At 38.9% G+C, this 23,551-nt stretch overlaps 3 protein-coding genes across 4 annotated transcripts; 2 read left to right on the top strand and 1 right to left on the bottom strand.

The window, feature by feature from the left end:
* The first annotated feature begins 2,875 nt into the window (after positions 1–2,875).
* Positions 2,876–10,854, top strand: setdb2 (SET domain bifurcated histone lysine methyltransferase 2). Of its 2 annotated transcripts, XM_053476898.1 has the most exons (11): positions 2,876–3,297; positions 3,383–3,499; positions 5,070–5,165; positions 5,742–5,838; positions 5,939–6,727; positions 7,648–7,817; positions 7,898–8,139; positions 8,920–8,971; positions 9,080–9,267; positions 9,370–9,458; positions 10,590–10,854. In XM_053476898.1, the coding sequence occupies exons 1-11, from the start codon at positions 3,282–3,284 to the stop codon at positions 10,705–10,707; spliced, it is 1,974 nt and encodes a 657-aa protein (XP_053332873.1). In that variant the 5' UTR covers positions 2,876–3,281; the 3' UTR covers positions 10,708–10,854. The 2 variants fall into 2 exon arrangements, with proteins under 2 accessions (XP_053332873.1, XP_053332874.1); XM_053476899.1 differs by lacking the exons at positions 2,876–3,297; positions 3,383–3,499 and having other exon boundaries at positions 5,094–5,185.
* A 3,766-nt stretch (positions 10,855–14,620) lies between these two features.
* LOC128506455 (late histone H2A.2.2) lies at positions 14,621–15,389 on the bottom strand. The gene is made up of 2 exons (XM_053476896.1): positions 15,315–15,389; positions 14,621–15,121 (listed from the first exon to the last, which is right to left on the bottom strand). The coding sequence occupies exon 2, from the start codon at positions 15,108–15,110 to the stop codon at positions 14,688–14,690; it is 423 nt and encodes a 140-aa protein (XP_053332871.1). The 5' UTR covers positions 15,111–15,121; positions 15,315–15,389; the 3' UTR covers positions 14,621–14,687.
* A 759-nt stretch (positions 15,390–16,148) lies between these two features.
* Positions 16,149–23,496, top strand: creg1 (cellular repressor of E1A-stimulated genes 1). Its single transcript, XM_053476894.1, has 3 exons — positions 16,149–16,476; positions 18,397–18,516; positions 21,775–23,496. Exons 1-3 carry the CDS (start codon positions 16,201–16,203, stop codon positions 21,961–21,963), a joined length of 585 nt encoding a protein of 194 aa, XP_053332869.1. The 5' UTR covers positions 16,149–16,200; the 3' UTR covers positions 21,964–23,496.
* Positions 23,497–23,551: the final 55 nt, after the last annotated feature.

Below are 23,551 nucleotides of genomic sequence, written 5' to 3'. Positions count from 1 at the left end.
TTATTTATCACCTTGCAGATCTAGACATGTTTTTATATAGTGCGCCTAAACCAGATTCATATTTTTATATCCACCAAGTTACTGTGAAAGGAAAGTGCCACACTGGAGGCAAACCACATATCATTGTGGCTTCGGTTTCCTGTGTAATCGGTATGAAGGTGTGTAAAAACGGAAAAGCACATGCGCAGACCTGTTAAGCTGACGACTTTATAAAACAACAGACAAAATGTGTGCATGTGTGTGAGAATGTGGCCTTTGACTTTCCAGAATGTTAAGGATTCTTCAACACATTTGGAATTCTCAATCATCTCTCTCGTCCTGAGAAAAGTCTTCATTAACATTACTTCAGAAATAAGGAGTAAGGATATTACACATAGCATGAAAACACATACGTGAACAAGCTCACAGACATGGGTACGAGAAAAACTGAAAGACACAAACACACTCATTTCATCATGTACTGTATCTGGACAGAATTCCCCTGTTCATATCTGATGTCTGAACCCCACCGAAAAGACACCGTTTAAGAGCACAAACTGTACAGTACAGGACAAATAAGGATGAAATCTTTCAATCAATCAATAAATTTTATATATTGATTCAAAAAGTGCACTTTTAACAACAGTTATTATCGCAAAGCAGTTTTACAGAATCAAAAGGAAATCAGGGAAATCAGTATGAAATTTATGAGAGATGAAATTTGTATGAATATTGATTGTTCATTAAATTTCTTAACAATGCTGGAAAGAATCAGACAAAAACCGATTCTTCCATTTGAACAGATTTGTGCATGCTTTCCTGCTTTCTTAACTTTTTTTTCTTTAGTAGCTGTAGTCTTAAAACCACAAGAGAGGATCACTCGTCTTCCTAAGCGCTCATCACACATTCAAGGTTACTGCATGTCAGAAGAACACAGTAAATCAAGAACCTGCACAGTTTGCAAAAAATTTTATTTAGTTACTTTATTACAATTTTTATCATTATTAAAAAAATATATACCCCAAATTAGTTAGAATTCTGGATTAATTTCTGATCATATAGTTATTAATATCAATATTTCACAAAATTACATTGTATAACTCAATATAAAATATAAAAAGATGTTATGTATGTATAAAAAAACAAATATATACAGTATGTATAAATAAGTCATAGTCATCAATAGAGGAATTGGTAAACTGTTAATAGCAGTTATATATATATATATATATATATATATATATATATATATATATATATATATATATAAAGGAAACTCATTATGCAAAATTTATTTTCAGTAATTTTTTAACATTCAGATGCGTCTACAATTTGCGTGCATAAACATAAACGTATTTACCAGGGTTGGAACAAGCCAATTAGATTTGCCCCTTAATATGACCTCATATAAGAAGGGTACTCTGCCCCCCACCCTACAACAACTCTGGCTTGTTTTTGAGCCAGGTCTGGAGGAGTGTAACAGATACAAACTAAGCCATATAAAAATGCATTAGTTGAGAGTATTTCAGCTGGAGTATTAAGAGACACACATTGGAGGAGCTCTGAGACATGTGTTAACTTAATTCAATCTTAAAAAGAAATTACGGGCTAATTATGGGACCTTTAAATGTACTGTAGGCTTATTGTGAACATAAAAAGAGAGGGAAAACACTTTGATACATGCTGTTATAAATAATGTTAAATATTGTTAGAAAACATTTTAGAAATTTTGGAAGCTGCTTTAAATGAAACCATGTAGCCTTATCATGTTAAATGTAGCTATCTGCATTATAAGATACTTTTATTATGAAAATAACCAAACCAAAATAGTGAATTGAGTGAAACCTAAATTAGGCAGCCTGGTCTTTTCCACATATGCTTTAATAGTAGCATTTGTTAGCTGAAGTCGAGCCATTTCCAATATACAAACATGATTTAAACTCTGTGTAGTTCTATCAAATCATCAAAGTCATAATGTTAAAACATCTCTTATTACAAGGACTGTTCAAGCCAAACCGGGACTTGTGATGAACATTCTGGTGAATCAACCCAAGAAAACTGGCTGACTTTTACAGAAGATGTCAAGCACTATACCGTGATGAGACTCTTAGCAGCAGTACGTCCGTGAGTGATGATCCCGGCTGAGGTAGCTCAGAGCCCACTGCAGTTGTTGTCGTGAACATTTATTCACGACAACAACTGCAATCTGGTTATTGAGATACAAGAACTCAGCTGGGAGTTAATGCCACATCCCCCGTATATTCCGGAACCCACTCGACATGTTTGGGGCATTAAAGGAGTTCCTGGGAGGCCAGTGTTTCTGATGTTAAGCAACATAGCGTAGTATTAATGTAGCAGGGGATTATAATCATAGAGACAATTATAAGAGTAAAACCTATCTCTATTTCTCTCTTTATATACTCGACTGTAACCAGACAAAAAGGGTATGTCAGGTAAAGGTAGCACGGATCTGAAAGCGGGGTCACGGGTACCCTCTATATATGTTTCTCTATATAGTCCCCCTGCTACACTGATGCATTGATCCCAGTGTTCCACTAGTACTTAGATACCATCAAGGTAAAAAGTTTTCTCAGTATGCCGGAGCCATGACTCCAAAGGACTGCCTGTCTGCTTCATGTCTGAAACGTAGGCCTCCCAGGAACTCCTCTAATGGCTCAGAAATTACTTGGGGTGAGGTTAGGACTATACATGGCAATAAGTGGTGTTGTTAAATGACTGTATGTACAGTTCCCACAGATGTGAGGTGTGTCTCTTATGCAAGTTGGTGACAAATTATCAGTCAATTTCACTTCACACATCCATTGCTCGGTACTCGCTGTCTGTTTCTGTCTCGGCGGTCGATTGCTTCCGTCTGACGCGACAATGGAACCTAAATGAAAAGAGCAGCATTGTGGGAGATTTTCGTATTAAAGTGTGCAGGGAGCTGCAGACAGAAATGAGCAAACTGATATGAAATAATGATGTTTTTATCACTAATAGCAGTTGCATTTAGAGCAGATAGTCGTAGCTGCACTTTGGGAATGTTCCCATAATGTTTTAAAGGCAACACACGGATGTATTTATTTATTTAAACAGTGTTTCTGATGCACAGCTAGTTAGCATCGGCTAGTTGCACTAATTAAATGACGTTTTTTTTTAACTGACCTCGCGTGTTAAGAAGCTGTATTTTTGGGAGTTCGTTTACTTGTGGACGGAGCTTGGAGCAGTCCCCAGCCCCTGTGTGTATGTTTATCTGAAGGCTAAAGGCTCAGGGTTTGATTGACTGCAGCATCTCTCTGATCATGGAGCTGTCGGCTGGTAAACTCCCTCTTCCTCCTTCAGTCCTCAGGGTGTCTGTGGTGTTACTGAACTCAGCTAAAAGCTGCTGTGACTTGTTTTACAGAGAACAAAGCGAGGACGTTCTGGTCCCAGGTGAATGTGGACTTGGCTTTCGAGGAGTTGTTGGAGTTTCTGCTGTGTCTGAAAGAAGCTATTAAAACCAAAACAGCCACGGATAAAGGTGAACAAAACAAGACACAAAACACACCACACACACACACACACACACACACACACACACACACACACACCTAGTCATGATATAGCTCTGTACTGATCATGTGTGTTGTCATTTCTAGCATTGCCTCTTTCCTGGATTTGACTTTTTAGCCCGTTTAGTTACACCAGGTATTAAGGAGTTTAAAGTGCCTCACTGACCAGCACACTGACTGACTGACTGACAGTCCTGCTCACTGACGACTTGTTTATTCACTAAAGAATCCTCTCCATGACCGACTGACCAAAAGCAAAACTAAATTGTATAGGGTCATTTATTTACTGATTCACTCACTAACTACTCGCTGACTCACGCGCTGACTCACTCGCTCACTTACTCACGCGCTGACTCACTCGCTCACTTACTCACGCGCTGACTCACTCGCTCACTTACTCACGCGCTGACTCACTCGCTCACTTACTCACGCGCTGACTCACGCGCTGACTCACTCGCGCTGACTCGCTCGCTCACCTGCTGACGCGCTGACTCGCTCGCTCACCTGCTGACGCGCTGACTCGCTCGCTCACCTGCTGACGCGCTGACTCGCTCGCTCACCTGCTGACGCGCTGACTCGCTCGCTCACCTGCTGACGCGCTGACTCGCTCGCTCACCTGCTGACGCGCTGACTCGCTCGCTCACCTGCTGACGCGCTGACTCGCTCGCTCACCTGCTGACGCGCTGACTCGCTCGCTCACCTGCTCACGCGCTGACTCGCTCGCTCACCTGCTGACGCGCTGACTCGCTCGCTCACCTGCTCACGCGCTGACTCGCTCGCTCACCTGCTGACTCGCTCGCTCACCTGCTGACTCGCTCGCTCACCTGCTGACTCGCTCGCTCACCTGCTGACTCGCTCGCTCACCTGCTGACTCGCTCGCTCACCTGCTGACTCGCTCGCTCACCTGCTGACGCGCTGACTCGCGATTCATTTCTGAAAAGAAGAATTCATGAGTGAATGAGAGACAATTTCAGTCACTGAAGAAGAAACTCACTGACACCCTGACTGACTGATTGACTCACTGACTGATTGACTCACTGACTCACTTTGTCATTACTTACTAAGTATCTGTCTGACTGATTCAATTCCTTACTGACTGATTGACTCACTGACTCACTCTGTCATTACTTACTCAGTAACTGTCTGACTGATTCAGTTCCTCACTGACTTACTCACTAACCCTTTCATTACTGAACTGCTCACTGAGTCACAGAATCACAGACCGAATGACCAACTCACTGACCGAGTCACCTCCTGGCCAGCCCACTGAGTCATTGAAAGACTTATTTACTCATTTACTCTTACACCGAGTCTTTCATTGACTCTTCTTCTCAATAAAATAAACACTTGTTTAGAAACACTTAATCCGGTTTTTTTTTAATCCTGTGTTTGGTCATACTGTATAGTCTTTAAAAAAAAATCTTGTGACAACAGTTAACATTAAATCTTTTTTTTAAATAATCTAAATGTATTTATTTATTATTTATGAAGCAGTGTGTGTAATATGTAAGGCCTATGTGTGTGTTTTTTTTTGCTCAGGCTACATTCAAGGCATGAACATTATTTTGGAGTCGGAGGTGACACTGACTGCAGCTTTGAAGACTGAGACCATTGAGGAGGTGCTGATCGGTGAAGGTATTATCCTTCAGAATTATGTAAATATTCACATTATTCTTCAAGTTTTCTTAAATCGCCATCCTGATCTTGTAAAATACCTTTTTGTAATTCTGTGCTGGAGAGTTAAGATAAAAGTTTTAAACTGATAAAGTACAAAAATACACTCATGCGCTCATGAGTGTGCATGCAGAAAATGTCCCAACTACTGCTGACGTCTTTCACTTCCGTTTACTTAGTATATTGTTTTTCTCTTGTACTTTCACTTTCATTCTTGAGACTCAGTTTGATGAGAATTGAGTTTGCTATAATGTTTTACAATTTTAAGGTTTCACATGCACATGTAGTTTATTTATATAAAAAAAATTGTCATGATTACTTTTCTTTCTCTTTTTATTTTATTTATTTTTTTACTTTTACTTTACATTTTACTTAAAAGTATTTATTGTCTGATTTAAAGAGATATAGGAAATATTGAAAAACATGCCAGGACCAGGTTGGTCACTTTCCCGCAGCCTTCTGCTATTTAGGATTTTACTTCTGCTTTTTTTGTGGTTCCCTTTAACTCAGCTTTTACATTGGCGTGTTTTCTTCCAGACATCCTGACAGTGTCTGTATCAGACTCGCACTGCACTATACTGAAAATGAAGCATCTGCCTGTCTCGGAAGACGTCTTAAATGACGATGCATCAGGGTGGGTTTTTTCTTTTCTTTTTCATATATAATTTTCTTTTGCTGCTTTTCCAGAGAATTTTTCTAACTTCATTTAAATTTTTTATATATATTTTTTTAAGGAATCCAGAGTCGGCTTCAGACAACAGTCAGATGTCTTCCTCAGGCAGGAACGACGCCATGCTATCAGGGAAGTTAGAAACCTACGACTATATGATGCTGCTCTCGCCATCCAGTTTTTTTTCTGACGACCAGTTGGGCCCCGTGTCGCCTGTTCAACTGTCCTATCAGCAACACAACTGCAGCCCTGCCTGCCTCCCCAACCTCCCATCTCACTCTGACCAGTTCCTCGGCCACAACCCCTTGCGAGTGCCTTTTCTCTGCCACTTCCAGCGTCAGTGTGCCAAGCCGCTCACCTTTTCACCACAAGAGGTGTTGGACTCAGACGTGCTCTATAAAGCTCCGTGTGGGCGGAGCTTGTGCTGCATGGATGACGTGTATCAGTTCCTACAGCAGACTAAAAGCCTTGGGGTCCTGCAGCAGACCCACTTCAGCTTCAATCCTCAGGTACTGCCAGAGCGGCAGGCTCAGCCGAGGCCGCTTGCTCCCGCTTCACCTCTTCCCACAACCAGTATTTTTGAGAGGGACATTAGCCGCGGGACGGAGGCTGTCCCGGTTACTCTGTGTAATGACTTGGATGGTGTACGGCCAAAAGAATTCCGCTATCGCAAGGATCGCTGGCCTCATGGCTGTTTTTTAAGCAAGGCGCCGTTTTTCCTGACCTGCTGTGACTGCGACAACGGATGCACGGACAGTTCCAGCTGTTCATGTCTTCAGCTGTCTCTAAAGGCCGGCGCACAGACAGACCAGCTTTACAGTCACCACCAGCTACACGAGCCTGTGTCCACAGGGTAAGAACATGAAGTGCTGTTTATGCAATAATGCAAAAGCATTTTTCTTACGTGGCTTTATAAATACAGAACTGAGATGATGTATATGAGCAGGTATAAGTATTACATTGAAGGTGGTTTGTTTTTGTTTAAAGGTTTTTGTATTTAATTCAGTAGATTAGTGAACGAAGTGGCAGATAGGTCTATCATGAAGTTGGCAAATATAGTGCCACCTTGACTTAAAGTAGACGTTTTGAAACACAGCGGCCCCCCTCAAGTGCTTCCCCTTTTCTCATCATATGTTTTGCAAGAGCAAATGAAAAGGAAGAGTTTTTTTTTTTTTTTGCTTAAAAATCGGGGGGAAAAAAAGTAGGGTTTTATTGTCATTACCACCATAAACAGTTTAGTACATAGTGAAATGAAACGACGTTCCTCCAGGACCAAGGTGCTACATACATGCAACAACATAAACTAACAACACAAATCTACCAGAACCAGCTAGCTAACGAAGAGACCTAATTAGCTGACTAGCTCACATATGACAGATTTACATTTTGTTTTTGTTTTTTAAGTTAAAAAAAACTTACCTAAGTAACTTATCTAAAACTACTAAGAGACAACAATAGACAACCGACAACAAAGTGCACATGCAAGTGTGCAAACACAGAGCTACAGAGTGACAAACACAACAACATAACATGTTTCGGTACTTTTGTAGTAATGAGGTATGAGTTGAGGTAGTGGTAATGATTCATAGTGACCACATTGAGGTAGTGGTAATGATTCATAGTGACCACTTGTACACGCCTCTGGCGGCAGTATTATGATCTGGGGTTGCTCGAGATCTGGGGCTGCTCTAATAGCCTTGGGCTGAATGACCCAGAAATGATGCACACTTGAAATGGTTCTTCGTATAACGTTTTTAACCAACGTCTTGCCAGGCTCTACGAGTGCGGTCCGTGGTGCGGGTGCCGGAAAAGCAGCTGTCAGAATCGCGTGGTCCAGCATGGACTTCGCGTCCGCCTGCAGGTGTTTCGCACCAATGAAAAAGGATGGGGTGTGCGGTGCCGTGATGACCTCGACCAGGGCACCTTTGTCTGTACTTACGCAGGTAACCATATTTCACTTTAAATTTCCCATTTAGCTTTGACTCTTGAGTTTTAGCGAACGTATTTTCATATCGCGTCCTAGGCGTCATCCTCAGACTCGGGCGCAGCATCGAGGAGCCCCTTCTCTCTAAAAACCTGAAGGAGCAGCAGATGTCGGACGATGAGGTGGAGGTGGTGGAGGAGTGGACGCTTCCCTCAGGGCAGAAGAAAACAGTCAGTGAGACACTGGACAAGTCTCCACCTCTTTATGTTCCTGTGATTCAGAGGCCGTCAGACCAGCCCTCTGCACTGCTGGACGGACAGAGGGAGCAGCTGGAGCACTCAGTGAGTTACCACGGCTCAGACTTCACCGGTTGATGGGACCGGAGGAGTTCTCATAGTGTATGTCTGCTACAAAAAGTTTAGATTACATCGAAACAGTGTCTACACTTACTCGAGCTTGGCAGCACACAAAGATCTAATATTAAATAAAGAATATCACTCACAGTACTGAGTATCAGTATATCATGATGAATATCATGCTGATGCAATATTGCTTAAGCGGTCTTGCCATACAATCTCCAACAGCTATATTTCTTAGAAATGTTTAAGTATTAGAAAAATATCTAATAAACACTAAAATGATTATGGAAGCAGTTTCTGTTTTGTGTAAAATATATATAATATTTTTTTCCAGTTTATGTCCATTTAACATTTAAAAAAAAAAGTTATGCTATGAAAAGTGTAAATCGGTAATGAATAGAAAAAACAAAACACATGCATCAATTTATCGATTAAACATATTGTTTAAATTGTACAGCTCTACTATACCTCAATAAATTGAGACTTTATGAATCTGAAATCTCTAACGCTCAATGCAGCAGTCGCCTTCGACATAATACTAGTCCTGCTGGTTTTGTTTTCACTTTTAATTCTTAATTATTTTTTTTTATACATTCAGTACGATTTTCAATTATGTTGCATAAAAATTAGAGGAGAAAAAAAGGTTTAATACATTTTTGGGAAAGAAAACCCAATGCAGAATTTTAAACAAGATTGTTTGTAAACAAGATGCAATTTTACCTATTTTTTTTATTGTTTTTTTTTCTTTGTTTCTTTTTTTAGGATAACACAGATAAATTAAACACTTGCTCATCACCTAATCCTGACCACACAGGTAAGGTACAGTAATTCATATGTGAGCCATATATATTCATAAAGTCTGATAAAAGTGTTATTCATTTTTACATTCCTATATATTTACTTACATGTGTAAAAATCAAAGAGGGGCACAATGAAGAGGTGGTGAGGAAGAGACTTAGGTTGGACGACACGGAAAACTTTGGGAAGGAAAGGAAGCCAAACATTGCCCGAGATCAAATAGTGCCTAAGGCAGGAGGGAAACCCGACTGTCTGGAGAAAATGTATTATATCGATGCTTCGAAAAAAGGAAACGTGGCACGGTTTTTTAATGTAAGTATAAAAGTATAACTGCAGTTTCCGCAGAACTAAACTGATTTTAAATAGACAGAAGTTTTTGTTCTAACGTTACAGTATGTCTGTCTGATTTTACAGCACAGCTGCAATCCCAACCTCTTTGTCCAGAATGTTTTCGTTGATACCCACGATCCCAAATTCCCAGTAATTGCTTTCTTTACATGCAAGTAAGTTCTACAGAGGTGGAAAGAGTAATAAAACTTTTGTACTCAAGTACAAGCACTGTTACTTTAGTGAAATGTTACTGGAGTACAAGTAAAGTTACCATTTATAAAATTAAAAAGTAAAAAAAAGTAAAAAGTAGCTCATTAAAAATTTACTCAGAGTGAACTTAGTCAGAGTTACAGCAGGGGTGGGATGGTGTAGTTCAAAAAAGACGAGCGGATATCGATTTCAAACTAGTTGTTTTTAATTAAAGGAACACCTTTGCATGATAAAGCTGTTGCTTTTCTTGTGATTGAAATCAAAGTAGTCGATTAAATAGCTCAGAGCCGAGAATAACGTTCAGCATGGAACCTTTATCGGCCTCTTTCAGCGTCATGAAATTATAACACAAAACATAAAGTGAAGAATGGAGAGTTTTGGACGTGAGCAGCACAGCTGAGCTCCTACTCTGTTCTTTCCTTCTCTCTCATACACACACACACACCTCCACAGCGCACACACTGGGGAAGGGGTGGCAACTCTTAAAAGGGCAACATACTGTACATACAGTAGTGGCCGTTTCAATGACCAGGGGTTTGATCATAAGAATTTTTTTTTGTCTGTCTCCATTGTTCTTGTGAATTTAGCGCGTTTGTTCTCGAAGACCATCAATCAATCAGTGCAGGGATTTCCAGGGTGCAATAAGTAAAAGTGAAATTACAGATTTGAAAAAGTAGAAAAAAAAAACCTACTCAATTTCAGTAAGGCGAGTAAATGTAATTTGTTACTTTCCGCCTCTGGTACTTAGGTTGTAATAGATGAAAAGATGTGGCTAGCTGGCATTACAAGTCTCAGGATAACCTTGGTAACCTTGGAAACTCTTTTGTTGTTGGTTGTAGCCTTGATGTGGAGTGCTCTAACGACGTTTGGGAATTGTCTACAACTAAATTGATCAAAAATATCTGATAAAAAAAAAAAAAGGAAATGCTACTGGATCGATACATGCAAGTCATTGGATATAAGTGATGCAACACATCTGGATCTTTGGATTTACATGCATGATATTAAAACTCGGTACATCTGTCTCAGTTCAGTAGCTAAACACTCAATTTCTAAGACACACCCCTGATGTGTCTTGTTTGTTTGTTTTACAGGCCAATCAGGGCAGGGACTGAGCTGACCTGGAATTATTCCTATAAAACAGGAAGTGATCCCAAGCATGAGGTACCATGTCTGTGTGGTTCAAATGACTGCCAAGCAGTTATCATCTGATCACGTGACCATATATACTGTGTGTTTGTGTGGACCAGAATGCAGAATTGTATACAATGAAGTAGAAATCGCTGTCTCGAGTTCTCAGTGATGTGTACAGTTACAAAGAGTGATTCCACTGGATTGAAATAAAGCTACTATTTTTTTTTTTATTTTTTTATTTTTTTTTTTTTAAACCAAGAACTTTTATTAGCTACTAGAGTATTATTCAGAATTTCTCATGACTAGGTTTATGATGATCGAAACGGAAATCAGTTGCACTAAGACACCGTTGCTGTAGCCAGGTTTACAGAGTGTGGGTGAAGACAATACGACTTGCGACAATGTTCAAAACAAATCAGTTATGCATGTACCCTTATTATTATTTTAAGCAGGTGCATTAACACCAGTGTATCAAATACATCATGCAATCAATAAAAATAAAACCAGTAAAAATCCCTTCAGGCAGACCCTGTTAGTTGGCAAGCAATACATCTCAAACCAATCAAATTGAGGGCTGGATGTGATGATAAAGAAGTAAACTCTGACCTTCATGACACCAGACGATGAAAACGAACAATACTGTATATGTGTGTTAGTGTATGGTAGATTAATGAGTAACGTACTGTCAAGTACAGTATATTTTAAATTTAGCTACGTAAAAACGCAGTACACACGTCAGCCTCGGCTGTCAACAACATCCTTTGTGATTTACATCTACAGAACTGCTTAGAGTGCCGTGAAAAATTTTTTTTTGCATGTGTCGCACTTTTTGTCAAAGCAAATTTTTATATTACACAAAGATAACCCCGATAAATACAAAATGCAGTTTTAAATAATAATTGCATTTAATAAGATTAATGTCCCTATGTAAAAAAAAAAAAAAAAAAAAAAAAAGGAATTGCCTGCTAAACCGAATACCTGTTTGTGCCACTCTTGGCGTCAACAACTGCAATCGATCGTTTGCGATAACTGGCCATGAGTCGTTCACATCGCTGTGGAGGAATTTTGCTCCGTTCTTTTTTTTAAGAAGTAGTGTAAAAATTCAACCACATTGGAGGGTTTTCGAGCATGATCCACTTGTTTAAGGCATCTCAATCGGATTTAAGTCCGGACGTTTTTTATTTACATTTATAATAAATAAAAAATGAATGCTAATTAGGTGAAATGCTAATGCTCTTCAGGGCAGGTTTGAACAGTTTTTTTCACTTAATAAAGAAAATCATCATTTAAAAACTGCATTTTGTATTTAATCTGGTCATCTTTGTATATTAATACAAAAACATTTAAGGGTAACAAATATGTAATTAGGAAGGGGCAAATACGTTTTCACAGTACTGTATTAGGAGTGTTTTTTTTTTTTTTTTTTTTTAAATGACCGCATTTAATATGGCTGCAGTGTCACTCAGATTAGCCTTATTAATAATGACCGACGTGTGGGAATCAACATTCATGCCAGCTTTACCCCCACTCAGGTGTGTTCGGATTTTCTAATGATGGTAAAATCATTACCAGTATCTTTACGGCTCAGCTGGTGTCTGCGCACAATTTTAAAATATACATCTGAGTAAAACAATAAACCAGTTTCAAGCTTCTGTTGAGCTGCATTACTGATATGTCATTATATAAGAAATAAAGATTTTATTTTTGTAATGCGTTAGTGCATATAGTTTTTTTTTTCCCTAGCTTATGTTAAGCCTGGATCGTCGGAGACATGTGGAACACGATTCCCGTGATGTGAAAGAGGAATATTTCATAGGCCTGTCTGTGTTTTTGTGTGGGAAGTAGGTGTTCATTATAGCCTGCCTGTGGATTGAAATTCATTTAGGATTTGCTAGCATTTTAGTCTGAAATGTCAATCTGTACTACTTTGTTTTATTAGTGTCGAAAACATGGAATAACAATGCCTCAGCATACTTGTCACCTATGGTGATATATATTTGTGTCTTGTTCCTTTGTATTAAAAAAAAAAAAAAAAAACTTTTTTGTCTTTCATGCACAGATTGTATTTTGCTCTCACAGTATCTCCTTCTGGTCCTCGCTCAACTGTGGCACAAAATCACAGACTGGATTAACTCTAACTGTTTTTGTTTGAAAATATAATAATCAGACAATTCAATTTATAAGCAGTTCTGTTGCTTGTTTCACTCTCTGATTGGCTGTTTATGCGGCAAATTGGTCGCACTGTGCCAAGTCAGGCAAGCACTGGGCCGAGATATGCAGATAATGTGAGTGTGTGGAAGAAAACTGCACGTTTTTTCCCTAACTCAACATTTCAGGATGGCATGTTTGACACAGCATTACCAAATGTCTTTTTAGGCTGAGGAAATTCATGTTTTGCTCACTTTAGAAGCCATACAACCATGTTTAGATTCATACTGCGTACAGTCGGCATCCTGTAGGTAAAAAAAAAAAAAAAAGGTTGCATAGGAAGGGTATGCCTAAAAGGGGCAGGAAAACTACCAGATGTGAAGTTTGACTAGTATTTCTATTCAAATCTACAGCAAACCATCATTCTGTAATGGTTAACAATAGTGTCTCTTGTTACAAATTTTTTTAAATAAAGCATTTTTAAAAAGAAATTTCCCACAGCTTTGACATGTTTGTGCTCTTGGTTGGTAATGTGGAATCTTCAAATCATGTTTTGTAATTGCACTGTGTAATGTGTAATTTAAGAATTAAAGCTGTGTAAAAGTTCTCAAAAGTGTCCTGCTTATGTCTTGCTTTGACCTGTAATTCCTGCTTGTTAAATAAGTGATGCAATATGGAATAGCAGAAAATGTAAAAACATACTGTACACACTCATCACCCATAATATGACCACTGCCTGATGATCTGAAGACCGTTCATCAGTTTCCTGGAATATACAGTAGTTGGTGATGGGATCATAGGCACCTGAGGCTCACTTGTGCCTGTTGGGATCAAAGGCAGCCTGTCCAGTTCCGGGAAGGGGGGGGTTGGCCTGGAGCCTATTCAAGGGGACCTGGAAGTCAAACCTGGTCAGCAATCGAACCCAGACCCCGCAGGTGCAAGGTGACAGTGCTGCCACTAAGCCCCAAAACCTTTGCCAAATTGTGCAGATTGGCTGGTCCACTGTGGCGACCCCTCCGCAGGAGTAGCTGAAGACCAACCACCAGACTCAACTTTCTAGCATTTTTCAGATGCCTTAGTGACCAGAAATGCTTTCTTGCATACTCAGACTTGAAATTACACTGCCGTCATGCAAAGATTTAATGCAATACTTTTGCATGTATACACAAATTCTTAAAGTGAAGATAATTTGAAGTGACAAGTGTTGAACGTAGAACTTGAGGCTTTCTTTGGAAGGTTCTATGTAGGATCCTTTGAGAAATTGCATCCCTTTTAGGAAAGCTTCCTTGTAATCAACCGACTTGTTCTTTTAGCTATGGCAACCCCAAATACCAGATCATATGAAATTTATATTGAAGTGGAGATGAATTTTCACATTTAAACTGCAACCAAGTTACTAGATTTGAGAATGTGCAACATCGTTACCTTGCTGCAAGAACACAATTACACTGAGAAATGAAAGCAAAAAAGTAGGCTACACCAGGGTGTTCCATCTTGTGGTTAAAGACTGATAAAATGGGTCACAGATGTAGCTTTTATGTAAAAAGCAACCGAATTGAGTCCTTAAAAATTTAAACATATTACCTTGTGTAATTAGAGCACTAGTCTAAAGCTCAGTTAAAAAAAAAAATTTTTTTTTTTTTTTTTTTTTAAGAGCTGAGCACATGAGGTTAATCAGCAGTTAAGGTTTCTGAAAACCCCAACCTACACAAAAATGTCCAACCTACAGTATTTAGAGAGAAAGCAGGAACTGGAGCAAAGAAACTCAAGTCTGCAAGTACTCCAGGGTTAAAAACCCATGGCCTACTTATTTAAAAGTATGGGATGCAGTTCAACAACACAATTTAAGTTAATACAAGTTTATTGATTAAATAAAAAACATTAAAAATAACAGTGCCATCAATACATTTTTAAAACTCTTGGGACTGAACATCTTTGCTGGTGTTGGCCTCTCGTGGTACCTTGGTCTTCTTGGGCAGCAGTTGGGCCTGAATGTTTGGCAGTACACCTCCTTCACTGATGGTGACCCCTCCCAGCAGGGTATTCAGCTCCTCATCGTTCCTTACAGCCAGCTGGATGTGACGTGGAGCAATTCGCAGCTTCTTGTTGTCTCTGCTGGCATTTCCAGCCAGTTCCAGCACCTCTGCACACAAGTACTCCAGGACCGCAGTGAGGTAAACAGCAGCACCAGAACCGATTCGGTGCGCATAGTTGCCTTTTCTTAGAAGACGTGCAATGCGGCCGACTGGAAACTGAAGCCCGGCACGTGTAGACTTGGACACGGAGGACTTGCTCTTAGCAGCTGCCACAATTTTCTTTCCACGACCAGACATGTTGCTTGGATCTGTTGAGTGAAAACCAAATAAACACTATTTCCAAAGACCAATTAAATGCATCATAATGAAACACAGTTGCAAAACATTACCACACCATTGCAATAACATACAACAAAAAAAAAACCCTCAACCAGTTAAGGCAGCTCAGGAGAATTACAACATAATCCAGAAATGAAATATTAGACCTTCACAGCCACTTACTTTGCTTACACCACACACAATGGACCACGAGTGTATTTCTGAGGAGAGTTGTCCTGCTTATATAGCAGGTGTGTAATGAGTTTCACCTGTTTTGTGGCACAATAACCAATAGGATAACAAGTCCAATTAAGGTGCAACCCTACCCACTGCTGATCTGCAAAGCATTTTCTTCTAAAATGCTTTGGTGCATATGACATCTAGATCACACCTTTCAATTAAATCACCTTTTAGTAATATGCTGGAATAAAAGTAGGGGGGAAAAAATTAAATTGTGTATGGTGTGGATAACATGCAGACATATAACCTGTTTACACAATATGACTAAACTGCTATTTGCTGGTTTAGTACCATTACATATTTTGCCACATTCTTGATCTTGTGACGTGAAATCTTTCCTCTAGTGTATAGCTGTGGGGATTTGTGTTAATTCAAGGACAAGAGCATTAATGAAGTCAGAGCTGTCTGTGAAAGACACTCAAGTTAATTGACTCCAACCTTCATAAACCATGTATTCATGGAGCTCGCTTTGTATACAGGAGCAGTGCTGTGAGGGAAGTGAAGGGAAAATGCAATTCTGCAGAACACAAAGTCATTCTATACAATTCAAAATTTCTGTCAACATTTGGGAAAGATACGCTAAATCCCACAAAAAAAAAAAATGGGAGGGTTGCGTCAGGAAGAGCATCTGGCGGAAAAACCTGCGCCAAATTTGTAAGTAATCTCCAAACATTTTCAAACTTCCCATCACTATTAGGCATATGAGTCGCGCATGCGCTGTGGCGCGCCTCGCGCCTGTCCTGTAGGTCACATGACCGCTCGAGAGGTCACATGATCTCTGTGTGTAGATAACGCTGGAGGTTGTTGACGTTCCCATATAGAGAGAAAAATGTCCGCAGTGTGTGTGTTAGCGCTCTCTCTGGCCTTTACGGCTGTGTCCGGGTATGAGTTGAAGATCCCTCCGCATGAGGAAGTAGCGCGGATGGCGAGGTTCGTCGTGAACCGGTGCGACTGGGCTTCCATGGCGACCATCTCCACTCACGAGCCGGTGAAGGGCCAACCGTTCTCCAACGTCTTCTCCATCAGCGACGGGCTGCTGGGTAACGGCACCGGGACCCCCTACGTGTACCTCACACACCTGGAGATCTCCGTGCAGGACCTGCAGGTCAGAACACACACACACACACACACACCAACAACTAGTGCTTAAAGTTTTAAAACACACACTCCTTACACTTTCACGTGTGTTTCACGTTCATGCACATCAGTGTGAACTTACTACTGAAAATCAGTGGTGTGAGTTTCCCTTAGCAGCTTTAAAAAAACCAACAACACAGTGGGGTAGTGGTTAGCACTGTGGCCTCGCACCTCCAGGGTCGAGGGTTTGATTCCTGCCTGTGTGTGTGTGTGTGTGTGCGTGGTTCCTCCCTCTGCTTGGTGGGTTTCCTCCGTGTACACTGGTTTCTTTCCAAAATCCAAAGGCAGAAAGATTAGGTTAGTTGCCTATATAATGAGAAAAATGTAAAGTCGATCTGGATAAGTGCGTGACCCTGTACAGCGGAACCCTGGCATACAAGTTTAATTAAATCTTAAGTAAGTTTAATGTGAAAATTCATATTGCAATACAAATTTTCCCATGAGAAATGATGCAGATAATTCGTTCCAGCCACCCAAAGATATGTCCATTTAAAAGCAAAAACACAGTGGCGTTGTAGTTAGCGTTAGCTTCTTGGTCCCCCACCTCCAGGATTCAGGTTCTGGTAGTTTTGCGATATAAATTTTAATGTAATAAATTTTAATGTAAGTAATGTAAATGCATATAGTCTGTTCCAGACACCCAAAATATGCTGCGAGTTTCCTAAAAGCAACAACATGGTGGCATGGTGCTATGTGTCCTGTTTGCATACTCTTCCTGTGCTTGGTTGGAAGTGGGAATTTCAAGATTCCTAGCGATTTGTCTCTGGGACAGTCCACCCTCAGACTGACCATCATGGCGTCTTCAATGAATTTTTTATCTTAAAGACTGGTGCGTTCCAAACTGCAAAGAAGGTGTGGATGTTTTTATCATAAAGCTATCGCTGTTCATTTTAATTCTTGCACATCTGTATAGATCTCTAATGAGAAATCCAGAGGTGACAGTGGCAAGGGGGGAAAAAAAAAAACTCAGATTAAATAAGAGAGAAGCAGTAAAAGGAACCCGACTCGAAATTGGAAGCAGAGACCATACAACATATGCACAGGGATATATCAGATTTTTTTTTTTTTTTTTTTTTCTGTATTTCCTTGCAGAGTCAAATTATGACTACACCAATGGTCCATGCTTGTATGAAAATGACTGGACATCATGTTTTTTCACCAGCATTCAGAAACCTGGTGGGGGGAAATAAAAAGTACACCCCGTAATTAATTATTATATAATTTATTTAGAGCCAATGAGATCAATGTTGTCTTCTGTAGAAGTTGGGGACACTTATTTATGCACAATAAATAATAATAATAAATGCTTATTGGGGGAAAAAATTATGACATTTGGTAAGCACAAAAAAAATGTTACTTAGGCTATGATTAATAAATATATGGAAATGAAGTGCTTTCTTCTTTACCCAACTTCCCATTAATGCATAGGCCTTGTCGAAGCGGTTCCTTTCTCTGATAGGAACCGGACTGTAATAGAGGATGTGAGACCATTTTACTCAGCAAAAACAACTGCTCATGTTTAAGTCACGAGCCGGTTAAAAGCCGTGACTCAACAGTTTTTGTCGAACGCGCTGCATGTGAGTGATTTTTATTATCTGTCTTACCCAAACACTAGAACGCATGCAGCATGTGACAAACCTCCCTTTTACTGGGTTATCAGTAAATTTAATCTTGTGTCTCAGTTAACATTACATTCACCTTTTATTAAAATAAATAATCATTGTAAAATACACACACACAGATATATTTATTTTTGGTGGTTAACATGATACATTAACATTTAATTAAAATGCATGACGCGTATCTCGCCTGTAATCACCCTACAGATGATGTTCCATAGAGTAAATAACATAAAATGACGCATGACATTTTGTTGTTTGCCCCACAGGCGAATCCCAAGGCCTCCCTGTCTGTATCTCTGGCTCAGACGCATTTCTGCAAAAACAAAGGTTACGACCCGCAGAGCCCCCTGTGTGCCCACATTATCCTATCTGGCTCGGTACAGGAGGTGAGAAAACACACCAACACACATTCACAATTAGGACACAACCATGACCTTATTAAAGCCTCGCCCTGATTGATGGTACACTTGGTCATAGAATCGCATGTGACACTGATTAATTACCCACTTTAACCCTTAAAATGAAGCAGTACATCTTTTAACCTTTTTGTTGACCTTATACCTTATATCTATATTGACTAACACATTATACTGATATTTAGGTTTAAATTTATAAATTAAAATATAATCCCGATGTTGGATCAAGACAGGTTGCTGCATTTGTCGCAAAACTACCTAAATAACAGCGAAAGCGAGACTACACCTAAAACGAAATCCTAACCAAGTTATCATTCTTATAAGCCAATAATTTTAACAGAATTTTCTATTCAGGAATACTCAGGAATCCCTGGTAATAAGAAAACAGACAAAACTGCCAAATACAGTAAGCATCATCCAAAAAAACAAAAAAACAATCAAATGCTCTATACCCTTCACAGATTTAAAACCAATTTTAAAATAAAAATAAATGGCAATCAGAATGGGACCAATGCCTAAATAATAAATTACATAAAATAAATCCCGATGTTGGATCGAGACTTACATTTTCTACATAGCTACACATACATTTTTACTGTCTAGAGAAAATTCACCACAATGTTTATCGTCATATTTTATTTGACTATTACTCTTATATTCCTTTAAGAAACGTGTTTCATTCTGTTGGCACTTCAAAAAAAAATTTTTAAACAAGTAAATCCAAATGTAGTTTTAAATTTCTTGGAAAAAAACAAATTTTAAACACCTTATCTAGTTTTAATATTGAATAACACAACTGACTCTTGACTCCTGTCAATCACATCATTCAGACGACTGAAAGTGTCCCAGATCTTGTGGCTGCAAAGCGAACCAAAATCATCAGCCCTCCACCACCATGCATGGGAGTGTTTGTGGTGATGTGCTGTGTTTGGTGTTCACCCAGTGACTGCATTTGTGTAAAAAAAAATTTCACAGCAATTTTCTGAATTATTGATTTTGACTTCTTTGGGAACAAAATGTCGTCTTGTTTTTATTATTATTATTATTATTATTATTATATATATATATTTTTTATGTCATCAGAGATTATTTATTTTATGGGTGGACCCTGATGGGGTTTCTCACCTGACATGTGGAAGACCCGGGGATTTTCCAGATGATCGTCCTGTTCTGTCTCATTTAATCCAGGAAGCCAAACCACAGTGCAGCTGACATTAACTGGTAACACTGAAATAGGAACAGTGGTAAAGATGACATTGAAAAGATGATGCTTGGTTTTACATGTGACCGCATCATGCCTGCTGTAGTTTAGAAGCCAGGTGTATTATTTCACAACCGTGCATATATGTTGGTCCAGGCGTTCACACATGGCGAAGCATAAAATGTGACATAATCATATTTTGTTTATTATTATGTGATTAAGGTGCGTATTTAACTGCACACTAACTGAAAGAGTAATGCCTGATTTCAGTGCACACAGCACAGAGACACTGCAAGTATCAATATGTGGGGTCGTTCAAGTCAAACCAGGTCTCGTGATGAAAATTTCTCATGAATGAAAGCGTAAAACTGCAACCTTTACAGAAGACTTCAAGGACAGCACATTGATGAGACTCTCAATAAAACGCGTATGAATAAAAGAGGGATGATCACGGCCAAGTTGGTTAAGTGCATCAGTGCAGCAGGGAATTAATATTGAGAAATAAAAGACGTTTTTACCCCCCAAACCATTTTCTGTTATTCTGCACTAGTGATGGTTCGTTCATAAATGATTGATTCTTTTTGAACGAATCTTTAACGGGATTTAGAAGAACGAGTATCTTAGAGAGTGATTTGTCCATTTTTTTTTACTGGGTGCGCATGCGCAAATTATTGCAAAACCTAAGTAGGTTATGTACAGGAAACAGAAATGAGAGATTCTTTCTCAATGACTCTTCTACTTCGAACCGTTCATTTTTTTTTGTCACTTGACTCCCAAAGACGCTATGCAATGCAATAGATTCAAAAGAATGAGCGACTCAGACTAGTAGATATAAGAGGTGAGCTACTCATTCTGTTTATTATAATATGTCCTTAGTTGCATTGTAATATTTTCATTACTGGAACTATAGCCAAAATTTGTGTATGTAGACCTATTGGGGGTGTGTTTATTGAAAATGCAACATTTTATTTTATTTCTGATCAAAATAACTAAATGACTCAAAAAAAGATTCGTTCATTTTGATGAATGAGATTCAAAGAACCGAGTGACTAAAATGATTTAAACTTCCCGTCACTATTCTGCACAATCAAAGGTCCAAGTTTAACTTGTTTAAAGGGCATGTCTGATGATTTGCTTTGTTCAGTTTTAGTTGATCTTTGTTCTACATCTTTTAGCCACACATACATTTTAGATAGAGAATGAAGATGGAACTGGTATTTCCCAACCAACTACTTAGTATGAGTCAATTAGTGCATTATTACTGCATTTATGACACTCGCACTGCAGTACGTATCGTTTCTAAAACTGGCAGCGGAAAAGAAAACCAAAAATGAGAAATTTTCACTCTGATTTCTGATTGTAATTATTATTATAAAAAAATGGAGATTCGTTCCAGACTAAACAGTGTTTCATAGGTGTGTTTGTTGTATTGATAGAGAGATAAATAATTTTTTTTTACCCTTTTCTCATTGTAATTTTTATTTTATTTTTAACCTTTAACATGGCCGTAATATTCTTCTTCACAACCATCCACACATTTCAATTTTTTCGAAAATGCACAAAGTACTTGTTCACCCTCTGAAGCGTTTAATCTACTGGAAATAGATGGAGAAACATGGATGAAAGTCTGGAGTAGAGATTGAGTGTGTTTTCAGTTATGGGTTGAAAGGAAAATTTCCTTCCCTCACACGGGGCAAACATGTAAAGAAAGATAATATTTATTCCATCGAGGGAAACAATTGGATCAAATGTTTAACATGGCTAATCTCTACCTCATCAAAGGTTTACCTCAATCCGGTTGAATGTTTTTTCTGACTGGGCCTGATCGTGTCGGACTGCTCTGGTTGTGGTGATGCAGCTTTAGTCTGATTTGGCTGTTATTCAGGCTCCATGTAAACCATACTCTACTACAGTACTTGCACAGTTAATAGTATTAATGGATAAAATGAACTGTAGAAGGCAAACGCTTATTAATGCTACCGAAATCATGACTGCAATAAAATCCTACATTCCTGTGCTGATTTTAGGTAAATGGTACAGAAGCTGAATTTGCCAAGAAGGTGCTGTTCAGCAGGCATCCTGAGATGATCGACTGGCCAGTTGATCACGGCTGGTTCTTTGCTAAAATGTCAATAAGCCAGGTTTGGGTGTTGGACTACTTCGGAGGGGTGAAGATGGTGTCGCCTGAGGACTACTACAAAGCTACACCATTTTGAGGAATACCTGTATGAGTGACGTGTGTCGTTTCCTGCTTTCAGACTGTCTCACTTCAGACTTCAGACAGTCGACAGAACAATGTATGCCATGTGTTCGAAACCATGCAATGCTTCTTTAAATGTGTACATCATTCCTGGTCTATACGTGTTGATGCTCACTGCTTATCTTGGGGGCTTGCACTTTAATGGATCTCAGGGATGATGATAATAGTTTGAGATGTTAACGTAGTGTGATCATCAGTTATAAGATTATGAAAGGTTTCACGACACAATATGTGGAGTCACATATTTGTACAATCTGAGAAATGAACTTGATAAATGGATGTTACATTGCAATTGCAGTAGATATAAACAGTTTGACTGCAAAATGAGAGAACTCCTTTTTTCCAGTTTTGAAGTGTTTATAAATGAAGCAATAAGTACATTTGGTAGTTGGAAGTTGATAAAGCATATTTGGTAAGCATGTTTTCTTTTAGCCACAAGGATGTTAAAAAGCACCAATGCAGCCGAAATTGTTTGGGTTATAGATTTGTGAATTTTGTGAGAATTTTACGTGAACACTAACTCCGCTTCCAAAAGTTTGGTCTCGGTATATAAATCCGTTTGCAGTTTTGTTTGTGAAAATTTAAGTATGCAATTTAATATCAATAATGTTAGTTAAGGTTTAAGATGGCACATTCATGCTTTGTGATTTTGTAGTGAGTCCCTGCCTACAAATTAGAACATTTATTAGAATAAGTGTTAAACGTGTTGAAAATGTTGCACACAAATGCAAAGAGAATTTTAATTAGAAAAGTTAAGAACAATTAAAGAATTTTAGTTTAGAACAGAGATGTCAGACTGAAACTGAAATCCAGAAAGGGCTGGTGTGGGTGCTGACATTTTGTTTCAACAAAACGAAAGTCTCCATCCACACCGACCCTTTCTGGATCCAGTTTAACGCTCCAGCCTCACCAGCCTCCTCCTCCATTACCAGTTTCACTTTCACTTTGGTTTTATGGCTCCCAAATGTGCCAAAACCAGTGCTATTGATAGCAGGAGCAAGACGAGAAAAAAAAAGGGAAGTATCAATTTGGAAGTGAAATCATAGTATCCCACATAGCTTTTTTTTTAAATATGTAATATGTTGGGATGACATCTAAACCACTAAATGTCTTATTTCACTGAACATATTGTGTACTACATTAATGCAGTGGTAACTGCAACGGCAGTAATGGTGCAAACGCCTTTTTTCCCCATTGGCATCAACATTCTCTAATATTCCAGTAAATGCATTAAGTTCACTCGTCGCACCTTTTTTTGCACAGCTGGTGGTTTCATTTCACTGATCGTGTGACAAAAGCGATGTAATAGATTTATTAGGATGTGTTAAGTTTTGCTTTGTAACATGGCCAGGTCATGGTTTGCTTAAAAGGGGAGGTTTAAAGCTTAGGAAATAAGGATTTGTAGTGGTTTTTCAGTTTAAACCTTTTATTATAGATAATTTGGTGTGCCAAAGGGAAAAATAAATAAAAATAAAAAATAAAAAAAAAATTCAAAAATGGCCTTTATTGCGTTTTTGCTATCAAACTGTTCATATATTGTATTT

Source organism: Clarias gariepinus, chromosome 18, assembly GCF_024256425.1.
Source record: "Clarias gariepinus isolate MV-2021 ecotype Netherlands chromosome 18, CGAR_prim_01v2, whole genome shotgun sequence".
Lineage (NCBI taxonomy): Eukaryota > Metazoa > Chordata > Actinopteri > Siluriformes > Clariidae > Clarias > Clarias gariepinus.
The sequence above is the reverse complement of the archived record's forward strand: the minus strand, read 5'-3'. Positions and strand labels throughout refer to the sequence as shown.

Excerpts from the sequence above, each read along its gene's own strand:
- setdb2 (XM_053476898.1), top strand. Across the intron at positions 8,140-8,919 it reads GGGAGCAGCTGGAGCACTCA|GATAACACAGATAAATTAAA; the intron begins GTGAGTTACCAC and ends TTCTTTTTTTAG. Across the intron at positions 8,972-9,079 it reads ACCTAATCCTGACCACACAG|AGGGGCACAATGAAGAGGTG; the intron begins GTAAGGTACAGT and ends TAAAAATCAAAG.
- LOC128506455 (XM_053476896.1), bottom strand. The coding sequence starts at position 15,110 with ATGTCTGGTCGTGGAAAGAAAATTGTGGCAGCTGCTAAGAGCAAGTCC.
- creg1 (XM_053476894.1), top strand. The coding sequence starts at position 16,201 with ATGTCCGCAGTGTGTGTGTTAGCGCTCTCTCTGGCCTTTACGGCTGTG. Across the intron at positions 16,477-18,396 it reads TCTCCGTGCAGGACCTGCAG|GCGAATCCCAAGGCCTCCCT; the intron begins GTCAGAACACAC and ends TTTGCCCCACAG. Across the intron at positions 18,517-21,774 it reads TATCTGGCTCGGTACAGGAG|GTAAATGGTACAGAAGCTGA; the intron begins GTGAGAAAACAC and ends TGCTGATTTTAG.